Raw genomic sequence first — 18894 nt, 5'->3', positions numbered from 1 at the left:
GGGAACAGCCTCCAGCCACCATGAGGCCTCCCTAAGTCCCAAAGGGCAGATTCAAACAGTTGCTAGTCAGGGAAGGGAGGGGATGCTGAGACTAGGGAGGAACAGCCAGGAAACAAGAGTGAAGCCTTGGGGCAGGGTCCTCAAGGGAGGTCCTCAAGGGAGTCACATAACAATATCTTTGAGCTCTTCTGCAGAACTAAAACCCCCAACAAATGGAAGATGTGAAACTATTTGATGAAGCATTCTTCATTCCAGAGAGGAGGTCACAGTTTGATAACCTTGAATCTCATAACCCCAGTTAATCTGAGATAACCCCAGAATCTCATCAGGAGACCACCTTAGGCCAGATCAAAGGAATGCAGGCCTTTGCGCACCCTGATCTTTATCAGCAACCCCACCCTTGAACCATTGCTATGGAACTCACCAGATCCTCCTGGGTTGGGACACACAGTTTTGAGGGCACGAGCCCACTGTGTCCCCCTTTGCCTGGCAAAGCAATAAAGCTATTCTTTGCTACTTCACCCAAAACTCTGTCTCTGAGATTCAACTTGGCACTGGTGCACAGAGGCCGAGTTTCGGCATCATTACCAGAAAGAGCAAGCGATTAGAGGTTGGCACTGGGAATGGGGGGAACAGGGCTGGAGATTAAGTTCTATAAAAACTTTCGAACAAGATTTGATGAACTTCCAGGTTGGTGACTGACTGCATGGAAGTACCAGGAGGGTGGCATACCTGGATGGGGCACAAAACTCTGTGCTCCTTCTTCCGTTACCTTGCCCTATGTATGCATCTCTTCTGTCTGGCTGTTCCTCAGTTGTAACCTCTTGTAATAAATCGGTAAACACAAGGAAATGTTTCCCTGAGTTCTGTGAGCCATTCTGGCAAGTGATCAAACCCAGGGAGGGGGTAGAGAGAACTCCAATGTACAGCCGGTTGGTCAGATGTATAGGTGATAACCTGACTTGGGTTTGGTGTCTGAAGGGGGGCACTCTTGTGGGAAGTGAGTCTTTAACCTGTGGGATCTGATGCTGTCTCCAGGTAGATCGTGTCAGAACTGAGTGAAATTTTAGAACATCCAGCTGGTGTCTACTGGGAATTAGAGAATTTCTTGGTATGGGGAAAAAAACCCTCCATATTTGGTGGCCAAAAGTCAAGAATTGAGCGTGGAGGAAAAAAAACCCGAGCTTTTCCTTACAAAGAGTGTTAGCAGTGGCTGTCCTGCTTCACAGAAAAGTGCTGCTCAATAAGTACATACAATTTTAATTTCAAATTTTCCTGCCTCTTTATGAAACGATTTAGGGTAGCTTATAAAGGACAAAATTAGGGCTTCCCTGGTGGCGCAGTGGTTGAGAGTCCGCCTGCCGATGCAGGGGACACAGGTTCGTGCCCCGGTCCGGGAAGATCCCAAGTGCCGTGGAGCGGCTGGGCCCGTGAGCCACGGCCGCTGAGCCTGCGCGTCCAGAGCCTGTGCTCCGCAACAGGAGAGGCCACAACAGTGAGAGGCCCGTGTACCACACAAAAAAAGACAAAATTAATAAAATAGGAATGCAAGAGTGCAAACCAGGATGAGAGAAGCAAAGCAAATACCTGGACCATGGAGATGTAACACCGACATAGGCACTCTGCCTCTTGACCTCACAGCAGGGAAGCAACTGTGAGGAATTACTAATTTTTATCATATGAAGTGAAGAGACAAAGCAGCTCCCCAGAGCAGGTCCTGGAACTCGCTGCAGATCAGGTGGTGGGCTCTACAGAGAGGAAAGGTGCACTCTGATGGGAAATGTCCTGTCCTCACTCGTGCTTTCACAGTAAATGCAAGCCAAGAGTATAACATTAAAGGTCAAGTCCGCACTGTGGTTGACAAATGTGGCTTTCAAGTGTTATAACTTTCATAGCATTTAGATTATATGGTAAGTTATGTCCCCCCAATATAATCATTTTCACTGGGATTTTGATAGGAGTTGGCTGTTGAATAGCTCAAGAGGCTACTTGGGGCCTGGAATCAGAGTGTCCTAGTAAGTGACCATTAAGGACAGATTCTAGAAAATGGGCAAGGAGTTGGCAGTGCTAAAGTTCTAGTATGAAAAAATCACACCCTATAACCAACATTCTTGTCAGGATGTATTCTATTCTGCTTCCACGGGGAGAAGAGGCCATAGGGTACCTACACACAAAAACAGTTGGGGTTTTCCTCTAACAGCTGAGCCAGAGATCAGGGGAGCCCTCCCATGTGACCCAGAGGAAAGCAGCAGAGATGAAACAGAAGGCTTTAGCCCGAAACAGAGTAGGTGGTGCTAGCTAAATCACCATGGCCCTAGTGATGCAGCTCTGGCAGGTAAGTTCTCTCTCCATCACTTAAGGAAGTGACTTCCTGTACGTTATCTGGTAACATCAGCTTGAGTGCTGGAGAACATCTGCTAGCAACAGCGTGGCTAAGTGAGGATTCACCTTGCCAATTTCTGAGTCCTGGCCCAGCTGCCATGCTCTGAAACACATCCCCATGCTTTGCTGCTCCAGCAGCAGCAAACTGAACGTAAGAGGAATACTACGGCAGGCTGGTGCCTGGGACAGGTGGGACTCCTCTGAAGCTGACTTTGTCACAGCCATGCCAAACCTTCCTGAGACTGCTTGCTGGTGGTCTGGGACACTTCTACCCAACTGGCCTTCCTTCCTTACTCCTCCATGGGGCTCAGGCTTGCACTGCAGCCAGACTGTACCTCCCTCCCCATTTTCTCTCATAACCCACATTTCCTCTAACAAAAATCCGTGCATGTTTAATCCCATCTTGTCCTCTGCTTCTCAGAGGATCTGAGCTAATACACAGGGCAATTTCTGTTTTAATCTTGCTTGATGTTTAACCTTTCCGACAACAGAAACACAGCAGGTCCATGTTTCTCATGGACAGACCCACCTGATTTGTGGCGTTTTGTTTTTAAGCCAGGTTTTTGCCGCAGGAGAATACTCATTCTTCCATTCCCGTGGCAGAGGGATAAGCAGCTGATTCATCTCAAATAGTATCAAGCTTTTACAATGTAAAATAAAAAGGTTACAGGCTACGACATAGCCTTGCTCTAACATTGAGGGGCTTTTTTAAACGTCTAGTTTAGTCCACACCTGGGCCCAGTTTGCAGGATGAGAAGGCAAGCAAGCTGCAGAGTCTTAATCTTGTTCTGGCAGCATCCTAGTCCCGCGACACCCATCCCAGGAGCTTGCCCACAGAAGAGAACTAACGTTTGTTGAAAGAAGGGAGGAGATGCCAGTTGTGGGTTGTATGTTCCTTTCAGAGCGTAAGTCAGGTTACTAATTAGAATATCTGATAAGCAGACATCCATAAGCGTTCCAGATACTCAGCAGGGAGATGGATACTGGAGTACCTACAGGGTTCCTGTAAGCTCAGTAATAGATGTTCATGGAGAAGAAATATAAGTTAGAGAGTCTGGGTATGCAGAGAATGTACCCATGGGGCCAATAAACAAAAGGAGGACTCAGGATCAGTTGAAAATTGATATCCCAAATGTCTCTGCATTGTCGTAGAAAAAACCCTCCTTCCATCTCAAAGTCCAGAGAATGCTGACTCCATCCTCTAGCAAAGAGGGCCTCCATGGTGACGGAGTGTACGCGAAATGAGAGAAGGCAAAGGCCATTCGTCTTCACTCATGTCAAATGGCAAAACAGGCTTCTATTCTTTTCATGAGTCAGCTGCAGAAGCTCCACCCCAAAGCCCTACCTTCTAGCCCCTTTTATGATATGAGGTGCAAAGTCTCTGTGGCTCCATTTTGGGAACAGATGCATAATTTTCTTCCAATAGCTATCTTTTTTTGGTCACTGGAAATGTGTTGGGCTTTCCTTCAACAGACCAGGAAGGTCAAGAGATATGTTCCAGAGACCTCTTTGTGGTGCCTTAATGCAGAGCTCACGTAGATACTTGCAAATGTAAGGTAAGAACCCTCTCAGGACTGATAAGGGGCCCGGAGAGGCTCCTTTTTTAAGCAGCATTATTATTTAAAACATTTATTGTTTTGTATACATTATTTTATTTTATTTTAAATTTATTTATTTTATTTATTTTTGGCTGTGTTGGGTTTTTGTTGCTGCGCTTGGGCTTTCTCTAGTTGCGGTGAGCGGGGGCTACTCTTCGTTGCATTGCACGGGCTTCTCATTGCGGTGGCTACTCTTGTTGCAGAGCACGGGCTCTAGGCGCGTGGGCTTCAGTAGTTGTGGCACACAGGCTCAGTAGTTGTGGCTCGCGGGCTCTGGAGCACAGGCTCAATAGCTGTGGCGCACGGGCTTAGCTGTTCCACGGCACGTGGGATCTTCCCAGACCAGGGCTCGAACTCATGTCCCCTGCATTGGCAGGCTGATTCTTAGCCACTGCGTCACCAGGGAAGCCCCCGGAGAGGCTCTTACAGCCTATCCCTCCCTGTTTCATTACTGCTTCCTCATACTGTTAGCCAGCAAGCTAAGTCATGAACACAATTAAATTCCTTCACTGATTTCATTGCCCTAGTAACTCCAGCTAGCAACTATAGTCCCCTACATTTTCTTTTTAAAAGAGATGAGTAGATGTATAAAATAAATAAGCTACAAGGACATATTGTATAACACATGGAATATAGCCAATATCTTATGATAACTATAAATGGAGCATAACCTTTAAAAATTGTAAATCATTATGTTGTACATTTGAAACATATATAATATTGTACTTCAACTATACCTCAAAAAAAGTCAGGTAAAAAAAGAACTTCAATGCCTTACCTTGTCTAACAAATTAAATATAAATATCCACACGTATACTGAAAAGCCTTCATAGTTCCCAGGCAAACCTGATTTTCCCATACCACATGATAGTTGAATATAATATATTTAGTATATATGTTTAATACTAATATTGACTATATATTTAACTACATAATACATGTATACATTGCTATAAAAATATCTCGCTGTAAATATAGTCTAGCTATAAAAATTGGGAACAATTTCCATTGTAATTATTTAGCATTTAACTTATGATTGTCCCTTCTCAGCAATCATCATGTATCCCCAGGAATGTTTTCAAATTGAGAAACTAATCTACAAACTGCTTTCAAAGTAAGAACGTTTTTATGATACTACGTGTAATAGTCAATGAGGAAGAAATAATGTTTTGCCTCATTAAAAAATAAAGAATGAATGAAAGATATGAGTAGAGCCTACAACTTCATAAGCCAGAATTTTTTCTTTTGGATTTTTGCTTTTTGGGGGAAATGACAGTTTGGCTTGTTTGCTCTGACTTTTCAGTGGTCCTGTGGGGCTCAGAGAACCTCTTGCTGGAGGCCCATTTCCACATACCTCCGATCTGTAGGGTACAGCTCCACAGTGACCACATCAAGAGAGTTCCAGGCCGAGATGGTCAACCCATTGTACAGACACAGCATGCCTATCATCATGGATTCGCTGGTGCCAAACCAAAGGAAGAAACAGCTGATCCCCGAAAGCACCATAGAGCCACCTGCCAACGAAGCAGACACGGCTGGGACGTTTCCTGTCATCTTAGTAGAGCAAAGACCCTCGGGGTCTTTGAGATCTCACAGCAAAACTGAATCCCAAGAGGAAGCCACAGCCTGGGTTCATAAAGCTCAGGTACAAGTGTGTTTACTTGTATATAAGGTTTGCGTCTCTAACTACCTTCTGAACACAGCGAGCATGAAATACACATCATCAATCACTCAGCTATGTAAGTAGAAAAAGAGACATTAGTCACACATAATTAGTTTTTCAGTCTGTTAACTCACAGAAGCTGTTCAAATGAGATGTAATTAGACATATTTTACTAAAATTTAGTCCTAGTGAAAGGTCTTAAGGGATTTCTCCTCATCTCTGTGGGATGCAAATCCTAGGGGGGTAGGGAGTACAGCAGGAGACAGGCTCCCTCTAGACTGCAAGGGCAGCTCTTGTATTTTACATGAAACCAAGCACATACCTAGCATCGTTAAGCGCCCGATTCTGTCCATTAGGAGAGCAGACACGATGTTCCCTGGCAACACTGCCAATGTCCCCAGGAAGTTGACAAAATAAATCCAGTAGGCACCATAGTCATCTTCAAAGGTAACGTAGCATCCTGTCTTGTTGTGCAAAAATGTGCAGTTTTGAAATTCGCAGTTAATGAATTTATATGGTTCAAAATCTGTGGACACAAAGAACGACAACTTATACTGGTGCATGAGAGTCGCGCACCGAAAGCCTGCCGAGAACTCAGAACAAAATCATGGTATTGTAGGCTCCTTGAGGGCTTCAGGGCCTGGCCAAAGCACAGGATCTAGTCTAGGACCCCACATTACGAAGCAGCTGAAGGTAGGAATACTTCTGTTGAATAAAGGAATAAACTAAAGAGTCCAGTTATCCTCTGATTTCTTATGGTTGGTCATTGCTAATTACATGATTGCTTACTCCTTTACGTTTCTTCTAATTATCATGTTACATAAGGACTATCATTAGAGTACTAAGGCTTCCATACTACAATTAGAAAAATAATTTGTTTCAAAATGTGTATGAATCGGCCTTACTACTGCCATTTTATAGGGCTCAGAGGCAGCGAGAAGAAACAGGACCTTCCTTGGGTCCTTGAGGCTGAATTTATGAGAGAAGGCTCAAGTGGAGGAACCCACCGAGGAACCCGAGTCAGCCTCGTTGGAAGGTCACCAGCATTCGCTGCTGATTTTTTTTTTTCTTGAACTTGGATCTAGCCAAAAGGGTCTGCAGATGATGCTGGGCTCTGCTAAAAGGCAGTGAGAATCAAAACGGTTGCTGTCCTCGCTGAACAAGATGCGCCTAAAAAGCTGGTCTTCTGAGGCTGAATGGGTTGGAAGACAGTGAGAGCACGGTTTAAACAAAGCCCGAGACCCCTGACTCCACTCTCACTTGGAGCTAGGCAGAGCTGGCTCCTGTCTGATCACCAAGAAGGCAGGACTGGCAACAGGGTGGAGCTGATCCTCCTGCCAGTGTCGGACTGTTATTCTGAACTCATGGGACAGACGGACCAATGTGTGTCGGTGGCAAGGCCTGGGCTTTGCAATCAGATGAGCCTGGGCTCAAATGGCAGCTGTTACTAGTTCTACAACTGTGGCCAAATTACTGCATTGTTCTAAGCCTCAGCTACCGTGAAAATTAAACAAGATAATGAGTGTCTAATAACCTGAGGTAGGAACCAGCACACAGTAGGTGTTCAATCAATGTTTGCTGCCCTTCCTCTTTTTCTCTGGGGAGTTTTCCAGGCTCCATTAAATGGACTGGACTAAAAGACTGTATCTGATTGAGCATGTTTCATCCATCTCTGTAGATTTGAGTTCAGGCATGCTCACTTAAGCTAACGCCAGATTTTGAAATCAGGATGATCAAAACAAATGAACCCCAGGTTAATTCTTTGCTTTAAAAATTATTCACCAGAGGATTTTGTATTTCCAGCTTTGAACTCGGCAAGCTCCATCTGCATTAAGTGTGACAAAGACAGTCAATACAAGCTCAGCTTTGATCCAACCTGACGGAGGGAGTCCGTTCATTTGTACTTCAACCTCCACTTCCCCCTTAAGCCTATGCCCACGCCTATCACCAAATGAGTATCACGTTTCTGCCAAGAACTAGGACCTGTGAAGAGGCGCCAGGCAGGGTTAAGTGGCACACCTACCTGTGTTGTTAAAAACAGTATTAATAAACATGCAGTTCTTGAAGTAGGTGTTGACCGAAGTTACATCCTCAAAGGTGCAGGACTTAAAAACCGAATCTTTGAAAATTATGGATTTGAGCCTGATCCCTTCGAATCTGCCCAACACACAAAAAGATTCACATTGATGATTGTATCTATCAGAGTTGAAAGCTAAGTCAAACAGATTTAGAGATGTGAGGTCCCACTAGGGACTCTCTTAATTATAAAGGACACTGGCTTCTGGATTTTCTAAGCTCCTAGCTTTTCCCCTTTTTCCTCATGCGGCCTGTCCTTTGGCTATCTCATTGCTCACCAATATTATTTTCTACCAGAAGAAGAGATGGCATTCAAAATAACTGCATTTAGCTTTTGGCAATGTTGGTAAAAGTTTTTGTAGGGTATACAGCTGCAGGTATTGAGTTTGGAGATTACCTGTGGCTACTGATTCTTTATTTTTCAATCCTATCCTCTTGTTCCTTCACACATGCCTTTATTTGAAAATTCTCTATTTGGGGTTAATAGCTCTAACTTGAGGATGTGCTTCCATGCTCACTTTTAATGAAAGTCTATTTCCCAAGCTGAAAACCCAAAGCTGCTTAATTCTAGTGTAGGGACTTCCAATTATCTTGAAGAGAGGATGGGAGAATCATTTATGTGAGGAATGATTGCCTTGGGGGTCAAGAAACTCATAGCTTACAGTCATTTCCAAGAATATTTTTTTTCTCATCGCTAAGAGGTACCAAGTAGAACGACCGTAGCCCTGCTTATTTTTGGAAATGCGTAGAATGACGAACCTTGCTCAGGTCCATTTTTGGGTGATGTAAAGGGGAAGGGGGAGATGATAATAGTCACAATGATCCTAACATCTTAGAAGAGTCTATGGCTCAGATATTCAGTGTTGATAAGGACTCTTGGGAGACATGGATACATATTCTCAGTGTGTCTCGGCAATTTATGAAGAGACTATGAATGTATACTTAGCCAGTCACCGAGAGGAAAATGCTTATTCACCTGGGGAAGAAGTTATTACACCAAATACCACTCTTATGAGAGCAGAAAGGGACTGACCCTCCCAAGCAAGTGAGCTGACTTAAAAGCAATTCTCTATCGAGTACTCTGAAAATCATCCTCACCCTAATGTCGGACTGCGTTTGTCCACTCAAAATGCACTAAGCGCCTATGAGACCAACCTCCTCAAAAAACAATCTTATTTCAACCCTTACTCTAGGAGTCCAGAGTAAAACCATCTAAGCCATAAATCTATCTACTAAAGGAGGGTAAATAATGGCACATTTTAAGAAGATCACTAATTTTCTGAAGTGAAACTGAATTTAGAAAGGGGAAACAATTGTTTTTAATGGATACTATATGCACAGGGTACACACGGTGCAAAATTCAAAATGTTGAAAAAGGAAAAAGTAAGTCTTTTGTCTCCCATCCTCAAGCCACCTAGTTCTTTTTCCCAGGGATAACCACTGTTGTCAGTTTCCCGTATGCTCTTCCAGAAGCATTCTGTATACAGGGCGCTAGCAAACAGGACACTATTCTACACCTTGCCTCGTTCTCCTCGGAGTCTACTTCGGAGGTCATTCCTTATCAGTATGTAAAGAATCGCCATTTTAGAATGTTGACTAGGAAAACTATTTTTAAAAAATGAGTTAGCTAGTGGTATTTCAAATTTCCCTGAAAGACAAAAAAAAAAAAAATTCTATCGCTTTCTAAAATAAATGTATATGTTTTAGAGGGATTTTAATACTATTAAAATTATTAATCATTACATCGCCAAAGTAAAAAATTTCTCCGTGATGACTGAATATCCAGCTTAGAACTTTTAATTAAAAATATGACTGTCAGGGGCCTTCCCTGGTGGCGCAGTGGTTGAGAGTCCGCCTGCCGATGCAGGGGACGCGGGTTCGTGCCCCGGTCTGGGAAGATCCCACATGCCGCGGAGCGGCTGGGCCCGTGAGCCATGGCCACTGAGCCTGCGCGTCCGGAGCCTGTGCTCCGCAACGGGAGAGGCCACAACGGTGAGAGGCCCATGTACCACAAAAAAAAAAAAAAAAAAGACTGTCAGAGGCACAAACATATTAGAAATTTCTAATGGAGTAACAATAACTTTTAAGTAATTAAGTCAATTTTCATGCTAGAATTATAGAGCACTTGACTCTAAAGTTTCTGCGGAGAAGTATCGATTCGAGTCAGTATTTTATGTGGGAGAGTGAAGGTCATCCTATATGGATTAGGCCCCTCCCTGAATTGCTGATCCAAACAACTACCTCCTGGTTGGTCACTCTCCTTTTCATTACACAAATCATAAGTATCCCACAGAATTATTTTTCATCTTTCCAAACTAGTTTTTGCCCAGGGAAACTTCGATCATTTATTTTTTTAGAGTTTTACTTTAATTTTGAAACTGGGAGAATTTCCTAAGAATGATATAAACCAACAGGAACTCATGCCAGCAATTATTTGCTCAGATAACAAATGATGGGTAGAAATGAGGACCCTGTTTACCCCTTTCCCTCTCTGAAAAAATAAACCACAACCACCTTTGGAGTCACTTCTCTCTCCTCATCAAGAGCCGTTTCAGACTCCATACTCAAAAATGTCCTTTGCTAACTTATTCCATATTTTCAAAGCTCTTAACTTTGGGGAATCATTCCTATTCTCTAACTGAAACTTTTCCTGATACAACTTAACCCCAATTCTTGACTCAGCATAGTAGAGAAGGAAGGAAATCTGAAAAGTGGTCCCCTTTTCCAGAGATAAAAACAGGCATGAGATAACAGGGCAGATTTCCTCTCTGAGTTAGATAATGCTATAACCTATCTTGTTTTCTCATAATCTTCACTCTTCTCTTCCATAACTTATTTTGCTTGCTTTCCAAGGCCTCTCTGAATTTTCTTTTCACACCAGTCAATTCCATTTCTTTATCAATATGAAGCAGCCCAGTTTCAGAAGTAGTGATAACTGATATACGTGGACCTTTTCTTTAAAGGCCATTTGGAAGTATTTAAATTCAGTCTGAAAATGACTACATGTACAAACTAAAAAAACTATTCATATTTTAGTGCCGTGAAGGCTAATAAGAAATACATTTTTGAGACCAGGTAGGAAGTGAAATGATTTAAAAGTTTCCGGACCTGCCGTTGTCCCATTCCAGTCCAGAAACAATCTTATTTGTCGTTGTAAAGTTAGTAGTTAAATTTGAAAATTTTCCTGTCGGATCATCTACATCTTTCAACACACTCGACTGCAGATGTTTAATAACATCAGGGAACCAAATGGATAAACCGTAGTACCTGCAAAGACAAAGAAATGTGAGTTTGTAAAGGTGCCGACAACCCTAGCGGCCATGACCATCTCCCTGTCATTTTCAGAGAGGTAGTGGTTTCTGGAGAAGCACTGCTGAGTAGGATCCGCCTCCTGTAGCATTATGAACCATCAAACAGTAATCTCACTGGACCCTCCTCATCACAAGTCTGCAAAAATCACGCTAGACGGATGGCCTGGGTTTCCCTGGAGAACCGCAGGTCTGTAATTCCTGAACCCTTCCTTTGGGAAGAGACGTGCATAAGAACCCCATCGTACACCAGCATATGGCATCCTGGCCCTAATGTTTTTCTCATCCCCGTAGGCTGCACTGAAGGACCCCATCTCCTAGTCTGGAGCTACAAACTCCTGGGGTCCCCAGACTGTGAGGGCCCTTAAAGAATGACCTCTTTATTAATGGACAATCTTTCTTGGTTCCTACACTACTATGGTACCGCTAGCCTGGGGGCAGAGCCCACGCTCAAAGAAGTTCAAGGCTGGAAAAAAGGCCATTTAAGTTATTCATTGGAAAAGCCAGGTTACTGCCCACTTTCTGCCTCTTGCCTCTGGGGTGCTATTCTAACAGCTTACAGCTCAGTCATACAGCTGCGACCTTCATAACAGCAGCCACTGACCACATGTGGCTACTGAGCAGTTAAATGTGACCAGTCTGAATGAGATGTGCCATGAGTATGAAACACCAGATTTGAATACTTTCGGGGAAAAAAAACGTAAAATTAAGTTGCTAATCATTTCATATTGATTAAATGTCAGAATGATAATATTTTGGACAAAATGAGGGAAATAAAATGTTATTAAAATTTGTTTCACCTGTTTCCTTTTCCTTTTTTTTTCTTTAAATGTGGCTGCCAGAACATTTAAAATGACACATGTGGCTGACATTATATTTTTACTGGACAACGCTGCTCTAAACTGGTGGTTCCCACCCAAAGCACGGTCCCTGGGCCAGCAGCATCAACATCACCCGGGAACGTGTTAGAAATGCAGACTCTCAGGCCTCATCCAGACCTGCTGAATCAGAAACTGTGGGATGGAGTCCTTCGTGTAAGTCTTCTGATGCACACTCAAGTTTGAGAACCACTGCTCTAGCTTATCCCTAGTTACATTGAGCTACACAGGGAAAGAAGTGGTCATGAGCATAACTTTTGCAGGTAGATATGCTAGGTTTGAATCCTGGCCTTGACAGTTACCAGCTGTGTGATCCTGGGCAAGTTATAAAAGCCTCAGTTATCCCCCCATCTCTAATATCAGAATGATGATAGTACCCACCTTCCTGGGTAGTTGCTTGGATTAAATGGAATGCCAAGTACCTAGCACATAGCGAGTGCTCAAAAGACGAAGTTTTTTTCTTTTTAAATAAATTTTTAAATTTAATTTATTTATTTTTGGCTGCGTTGGGTCTTCGTTGCTGCGTGCGGGCTTTCTCTAGTTGAGTCGAGCGGGGGCTACTCTTCGTTGCGGTGCAAGGGCTTCTCATTGCGGTGGCTTCTCTTGTTGAGGATCACGGGCTCTAGGCGCGCAGGCGCAGTAGTTGTGGCTCACGGGCTCTAGGGCACAGGTTCAGTAGTTGTGGTGCACGGGCTTAGTTGCTCCGCCGCATGTGGGATCTTCCCGGACCAGGGCTCGAACCTGTGTCCCCTGCATTGGCAGGTGGATTCTTAAACCACTGCACCACGAGGGAAGCCCCATAGTAGGCATTTAATACTCGTTAATTTTCAGCCCTCTCTTCCTTCATAGATCAATTTTTTTTTAGAACTTGAGTGGGAGTTACTTTACATGTTCTAAGTCAACCCTGTCAATTTAGAAATAAGGAACTAAAACTTGGTAGTGTCCCCAAGTCACACAGCAGAACAACCCCTACCTTCCTGGTCTCTCCCTTTACTACAACTCACAGCACTGGGAAAGGCTGGTCATCTGCGATCACTCACTGGTTTTCATTTAGGGATGTTAAGACATGGAGCTTGCAGCATAAATATTGGGCTCTACCAGAGCCTATTGACCTGAAAGTGTAGGGTATTATCTACCTGCCTTTAAAAAACAATAAATTAGGCAAAAATCGAGTTGTATACACATATTCTAAAGCGAGTATGTCAACCATTTGCAACAAAAATTCTGAAATGTTCTCCCTACCTCCTCTTTTCTTAGAATACATATATGGTGGTTTTATTTATTGAGCACTTATTATGTGCCAGGGCCATATATCCGTGAGCAAAACAGTTTAAAATCCCTGTTCTCACAGAACTTCCAGAGGAGGAAGACAGAGCTTTCTTTATTCTTTAAAGAATGGAGGGCTTCCGTGGTGGCGCAGTGGTTGAGAGTCCGCCTGCCGATGCAGGGGACACGGGTTCGTGCCCCGGTCCGGGAAGATCCCACCTGCCGCGGAGCGGCTGGGCCCGTGAGCCATGGCCGCTGGGCCTGTGCGTCCGGAGCCTGTGCTCCGCAACGGGAGAGGCCACAGCAGTGAGAGGCCCGCATACCGGAAAAAAAAAAAAAAAAATGGAAAAGTTTTTTGTCTATTAGAAGATGATAGAAGGTACGATGGGGAATAATAAAGCTGAAAAGGGGACCGGGAGTACTGAGGGGCTGCAGTTTTTAAAAAGGTGCTTCGGGAGGTATCATTGAGAAGGTGACACACCAGGAAAGACTCAAAGGAGGAGAGGAGATGAGCCAGGCCATGTCCGGGGGCAGGACGAAGGCCCGAGATGGAACATGTTCAAGAAAGTTCTGACACATTTGAGGAAGAGCAAAGAGGCCAGTGGGCTGGGGCCGCGCCAGTGAGGAGAGGAGGGTGGAGAAATCATGGGGGCAAACCATTCGCGGGCTTATCGAACTTTCCAGACACTGTTGGTTTTGCCACCCCCGCTTCTTTATGACAGCATAAATTAAATGACTGGGTGATAAAAACTGTACTTGCCAGCAAATGGAAAACGAAAAAAAAATTCTTTCGTAGAGGTTAACAGCATCAAACAGTATAAGAAGAAAAGCAGCGTGGTTGGGAGTTACAGTGTGGAAATTTAAAGATTTCACTCACCAAGAATTTAGGCATCACTTACCCAAAGGACAGCGTGAACCAAACAATCGTAAGCTTTATGGTATTGTCCTTGACTGGGTAGGTGAAACAGCTCATAAAAGTCAACCAAATCTGTGAAATATTAGAGAGTTAATTTTCTTAGGCAGTTACCTAGTCAACCGCATTTCCCAACCCCCTCCAACAAATTATAAAAAATGTTGAGTTTTCTTTGGGCTGGATTCATTTGAACTTACAGTGTAAAAGCTAAAGGCTATAGGAAACCAAATTTTTGGTTTCTGGAATTTTTATTTATCAGCTTCCAAAGGACAAAGTAACTCAGGACATCAGTGTACCCCATCACTGCCAGGACTCCTTGCCTAATACCTTCCCTCTCCAAAGAGGGAATGTCTTGGTAACCCCGCTAATCCCAAGGGGATCCTATTACCTGGTCCTACTCTAGGAATCGGGTGTCCTGGGCAGAAGGGGGAAGAACCCCATTCACGGGACAGATTGAGTCAATCCTGTTTCTGACTAACCTCAAGTACCAAGTTGGCCAGCAAGCCAGGTTGGGCTTGTTACTTACTCCATACAGTTCTGTGCGGATCCGAACAAAACACCTCCTGTACCATGTTCCTGTGTCACTCTCGATTTCGATCAGCTCATCTATTTGTCTTGGGGTTTTGATTCTGTTTACCTGTAAGGAGCAACAGAGGGCAAAGTGTTGAGTTCTCTTCTCTGAAGTTGGCGGAGTTTAGGCTTACAATTTGTTTTTAAAGGAGTGAAAGCTGACTCCAACAAAAAGGAAGCAGGTATTTGATACACAAACAGGTATCCATACATATATGAGACCACTGGTGTAAGTACAGAGACTCAAAAGAACTGAAGAAAGAATGAATGGGGAAAAAAAAAGAACAAATGGGAGGGAATACCATAAAGAAGAGGGGGAAGAGTAAGTAGTAATGGCATAATATGAAAACAAAATACCCTTCTCTGAATCACTAGTAAAAAGGCACACATTAGGGGGTTGGGGAGGGATGGATTGGGATTTGGGGATTAGTAGAAGCAAACTATTATACAGAGAATGGATAAACAACAAGCTCCTGCTGTATAGCACAGGGAACTATATTCAATATCCTGTGATAAACCGTAATGGAAAAGAATATGAAAAAGAATGAATATGCATGTATAACTGAATCACTTTGCTGTACCGCAGAAATTAAGACAAGATTGTAAATCAACTGTACTTCAATAAAATAAATTTTTTAAAAAAGGCATACATTAGCAGATTAAACATCCAGATAGATTCACTTCTGGATTAAGAACTACTTTGCTTAGACTAAAATGACTGAACACGCTTTTCTCTGGAATCTGCTTATTTGATGAATTTGGCCCCTAAACATAGTTCTTAAAGCTTTCCCATCAAACTTCCATTCTTAGAGCATCCCTGTGACCCTTGCTTCCTTCTCCCACAGCCCCTGACAGTGCCTGGTCAGCAAGTACCCGCAGGTGACCATGAGGTGAGGTCCAGTGAATGAGCTTCAATTACAAGCCTTAACACGGACTCTTCAAGGTTAGAAGGGGAAGAAATGATGGAGGATCAGCCTGAAGCTGTATCCCTGACTTAAACTAGCCTCCTTTTGCTAAGGAAAAGAACGAAGAGTCAGGAGAAGCAATGCTTCCTACACAGAGAATGAAGCCTGAAAAGAGAGAGAGAAAAAAAAGCATGGTTCCTTTGTGGACCTGTCCCATCTGACCCTTTCAGTCAACATCTAACTGCTGTTGATACACCTGAGAGAGAACACAGGAATGTGTACACGTTACCCTCCCAGGGATAACTCCTGAACAGGTCTTTCTGGAGAGTCTGCCAACATCCAAAGGAGCACTTCTATCATGAGACTCCAGCTGCCAAGACTGGCTTTTGACAGAGGTGATTTGGGGACCCTCAGTATCTTTCAAATTACACCAGGTGGGCAGTAGCCTCTTCATGGCTATGTAAACAAAGATGTCCATATTTAATGACAATAATGTCTGAGTTAATGTCTGGGATTCCAAACAGAATCAGCTCCAAATCATCCATGTAGGCATTATTTTGTGATATTCCAGAATTCCTTTTTCTAAATCACAGGGGTATTCTTCTTCTTCTTCTTTTTTTGTTTGTATTGAATGAAAGATTCATCAAATTCTATAGTGCTTTACAGTTTTCAAAAGTTTCACACAAGTGATTTCATATAATCCCATAATAACCCCTTTCTTTCTCCTACCCCTATACTGCCCCTCCTCCTTTAACTCTCCCCACTGGTAAACACTAGTTTGTTCTCTGTAGCTGTGAGTCTGTTTCTGTTTTGTTATATTCATTAGCTTGTTGTAGTTTTTAGATTCCACATATAAGTGATATCATACAGTATTTGTCTTTCTCTGACTTATTTCACTTAGCATAATGCCCTCCAAGTCAATCCATGTTGTTGAAAATGGCAAAATTTCATTCTTTTTTTATGGCTGAGTAATATTCCATTATATATACATACCACATCTTCTTTATCCATTCATTTGTTGATGGACACTTAAGTTTCTTCCATACCTTGGCAATTGTAAATAATGCTGCTATAAACACTGGGGTGTATGTATCTTTTCAAATTAGTGTGTTTGTTTTTTTTGGATATATACCCAAGAGTGGAATTGCTGGATCATATGGTAGTTCTATTTTTAGGTTTTTTTTTTTTTTTTTTGCAGTACGTGGGCCTCTCACTGTTGTGGCCTCTCCCGTTGCGGAGCACAGGCTCCGGACACGCAGGCTCAGTGGCCATGGCTCACAGACCCAGCCGCTCCGCGGCATGTGGGATCTTCCCGGACCGGGGCACGAACCCGTGTCCCCTGCATCGGCAGGCAGACTCTCAACCACTGCGCCACCAGGGAAGCCCTATTTTTAGTTTTGTGAGGTAACTCCATACTGTTTTCTACATCGGCTACACCAGTTTACATTCCTTCGAGCAGTGTACGAGGGTACCCTTTTCTCCAAATCCTCACCAACGTTTGTTATTTGTATTCTTTCTGATGATAGCCATTCTGACTTGACACATTACTTTTGGGAGGCGGCTTCTCCACTCATCAATGTTTGTGTATTCTTTCATTGGCACCCATGGGGAGCCAGGCCTAGCACTAGACCCTGGAGGTGCAAATATAAAACATCACACCATCCGAGCAATTACCATACAAATTAGAAAGTACTCTAACGGAAATCTATATCAGATGGGAGAGACATATTGTACAGAACACCCAAGTTGACCTGAGAGTGAGAAAAAAGCCTTCATGGACTGTGGCATTTGAGTTGGAGCTTATGGAAAAGTATGTCATTTGCCATGTGTGTCAACTACTTGAAGGGCATTCCAAGTGGGAGGAGTATCATGTGCAAATGTCCAGGGGTGTGAGAAAAAAGAGTGTATTGGAAACTATATAGCATTTGCTATTCCTGAAGAATAGTGCAAGGGCAGAGGGCAGTGAGTAAGGAGGGCTGAAAGAAATCAGTGGCAGGAAGGGTGGAAAGGTAAGAGACAATAATGAGAGATATTTAGGATGGCGGATAATAGGACACAGTGATTTCTTGGACATACTGGAGATAAAGGAAAGAAAGAAATAGGATAGTTTTCAGGGCTCTGGTTTGTGGTGCTGGTGGTACTTGCTGATAGAATTTTAGACAAGGAAGAGGTTTGGAAACTCTTAAGGTGAGAAGTTCAGATTTAGAAATTCAGAATTTGAAGGGCCTATGGTACATAGGAGTATGGCCACAAAGACCTTCAACATGTACGTCTGGAGCTCAGGAGATCTGTCCATTAGGAGAGAGAGATCTAGGAAGTAGCTGAGATAAGCTAAGGAGAGTGTGTAGGGTTAAAAGGGAAGTTAGCTACAAATAAAGCCCTGAAAAACAATATTTAAAGTAGGCACATAGGAAGAAAAGCTTAGAAAGGAGAGAAGGAAGGCATGTGAATTCACTGTATTGTATCAATAGATATAACAAGGAAAAAGACAAATGTGTCATGGTGGAATCATGTCATGACTTTGAAAGTTACATATAAATGACTTTGAGATTACCCATTCTTTTAGAGTGTTCCCACCTTATTCCCACTTAACCCTTATACAGTAATATTAACGTGGATGACCGTGAGTGAACTTGGTACCTCAGACCTTCTGGAAGAAAAAGCAGGTTAGCAGGGCAATGAGGCCCTACAGAGACACCTTCTCAGAAGTCTTGGGTAAAGGGTCTATCCTCATCTAGCTGAGAAGAGTTAGGGACACTGAGTATCTAAATAACATCTCAAGATTCTTCTTGCCGTATGATCCTTTAATTTAAAAATATTCTTGGGGCTTCCCTGGTGACGCAGTGGTTAAGAATCCGCCTGCCAATGCATGGGACACGGCTTCGAGCCCTGGTCCGGGAAGATCCCACATGCTGCGGAGCAACTAAGCCCGTGAGCCACAACTACTGAGCCTGCGCTCTAGAGCCCACGAGCCACAACTACTGAAGCCCGCACACCTAGAGCCCACGCTCCGCAACAAGAGAAGCCACTGCAATGAGAAGCCCACACACTGCAACAAAGAGTAGCCCCCCCACCACCACAACTAGAGAAAGCCCGTGCGCAGCAACAAAGACCCAATGCAGCCAAAAAAATAAATCAATAAAATAAATCAATTTTAAATAAATAAATAAAGAAAGAAATTTATTTAAAAAAAATTTCTTGGATTCCCTGGTGGTCCAATGGTTGAGACTCCACGCTTCCACTGCAGGGTGCGCGGGTTTGATCCCTAGTCAGGGAACTAAGATCCCGCATGCCGTGGGATTCAGCCAAAAAAAAAAAAAAAAAATTTCCTTTAT

At 43.3% G+C, this 18894-nt stretch overlaps 1 protein-coding gene across 1 annotated transcript in view; it reads right to left on the bottom strand.

Annotated features, from left to right (window-relative positions):
- SV2C (synaptic vesicle glycoprotein 2C) overlaps positions 1-18894 on the bottom strand; it is a 177867-nt gene that overhangs the window by 12870 nt on the left and 146103 nt on the right. Inside the window, exons 6-11 of the mRNA XM_060146124.1 lie at positions 14611-14721; positions 14071-14159; positions 10828-10986; positions 7667-7800; positions 5966-6169; positions 5335-5494 (exon numbers count right to left, since the gene is read on the bottom strand). Of these exons, the coding sequence (XP_060002107.1) occupies positions 5335-5494; positions 5966-6169; positions 7667-7800; positions 10828-10986; positions 14071-14159; positions 14611-14721 (857 nt within the window). The remainder of the gene's footprint in view (positions 1-5334; positions 5495-5965; positions 6170-7666; positions 7801-10827; positions 10987-14070; positions 14160-14610; positions 14722-18894) is intronic.

Source organism: Lagenorhynchus albirostris, chromosome 3, assembly GCF_949774975.1.
Source record: "Lagenorhynchus albirostris chromosome 3, mLagAlb1.1, whole genome shotgun sequence".
Classification (NCBI taxonomy): Eukaryota; Metazoa; Chordata; class Mammalia; order Artiodactyla; family Delphinidae; genus Lagenorhynchus; species Lagenorhynchus albirostris.
Note: the sequence above shows the minus strand (reverse complement) of the source record. Positions and strands in the feature narration are given on the sequence as shown.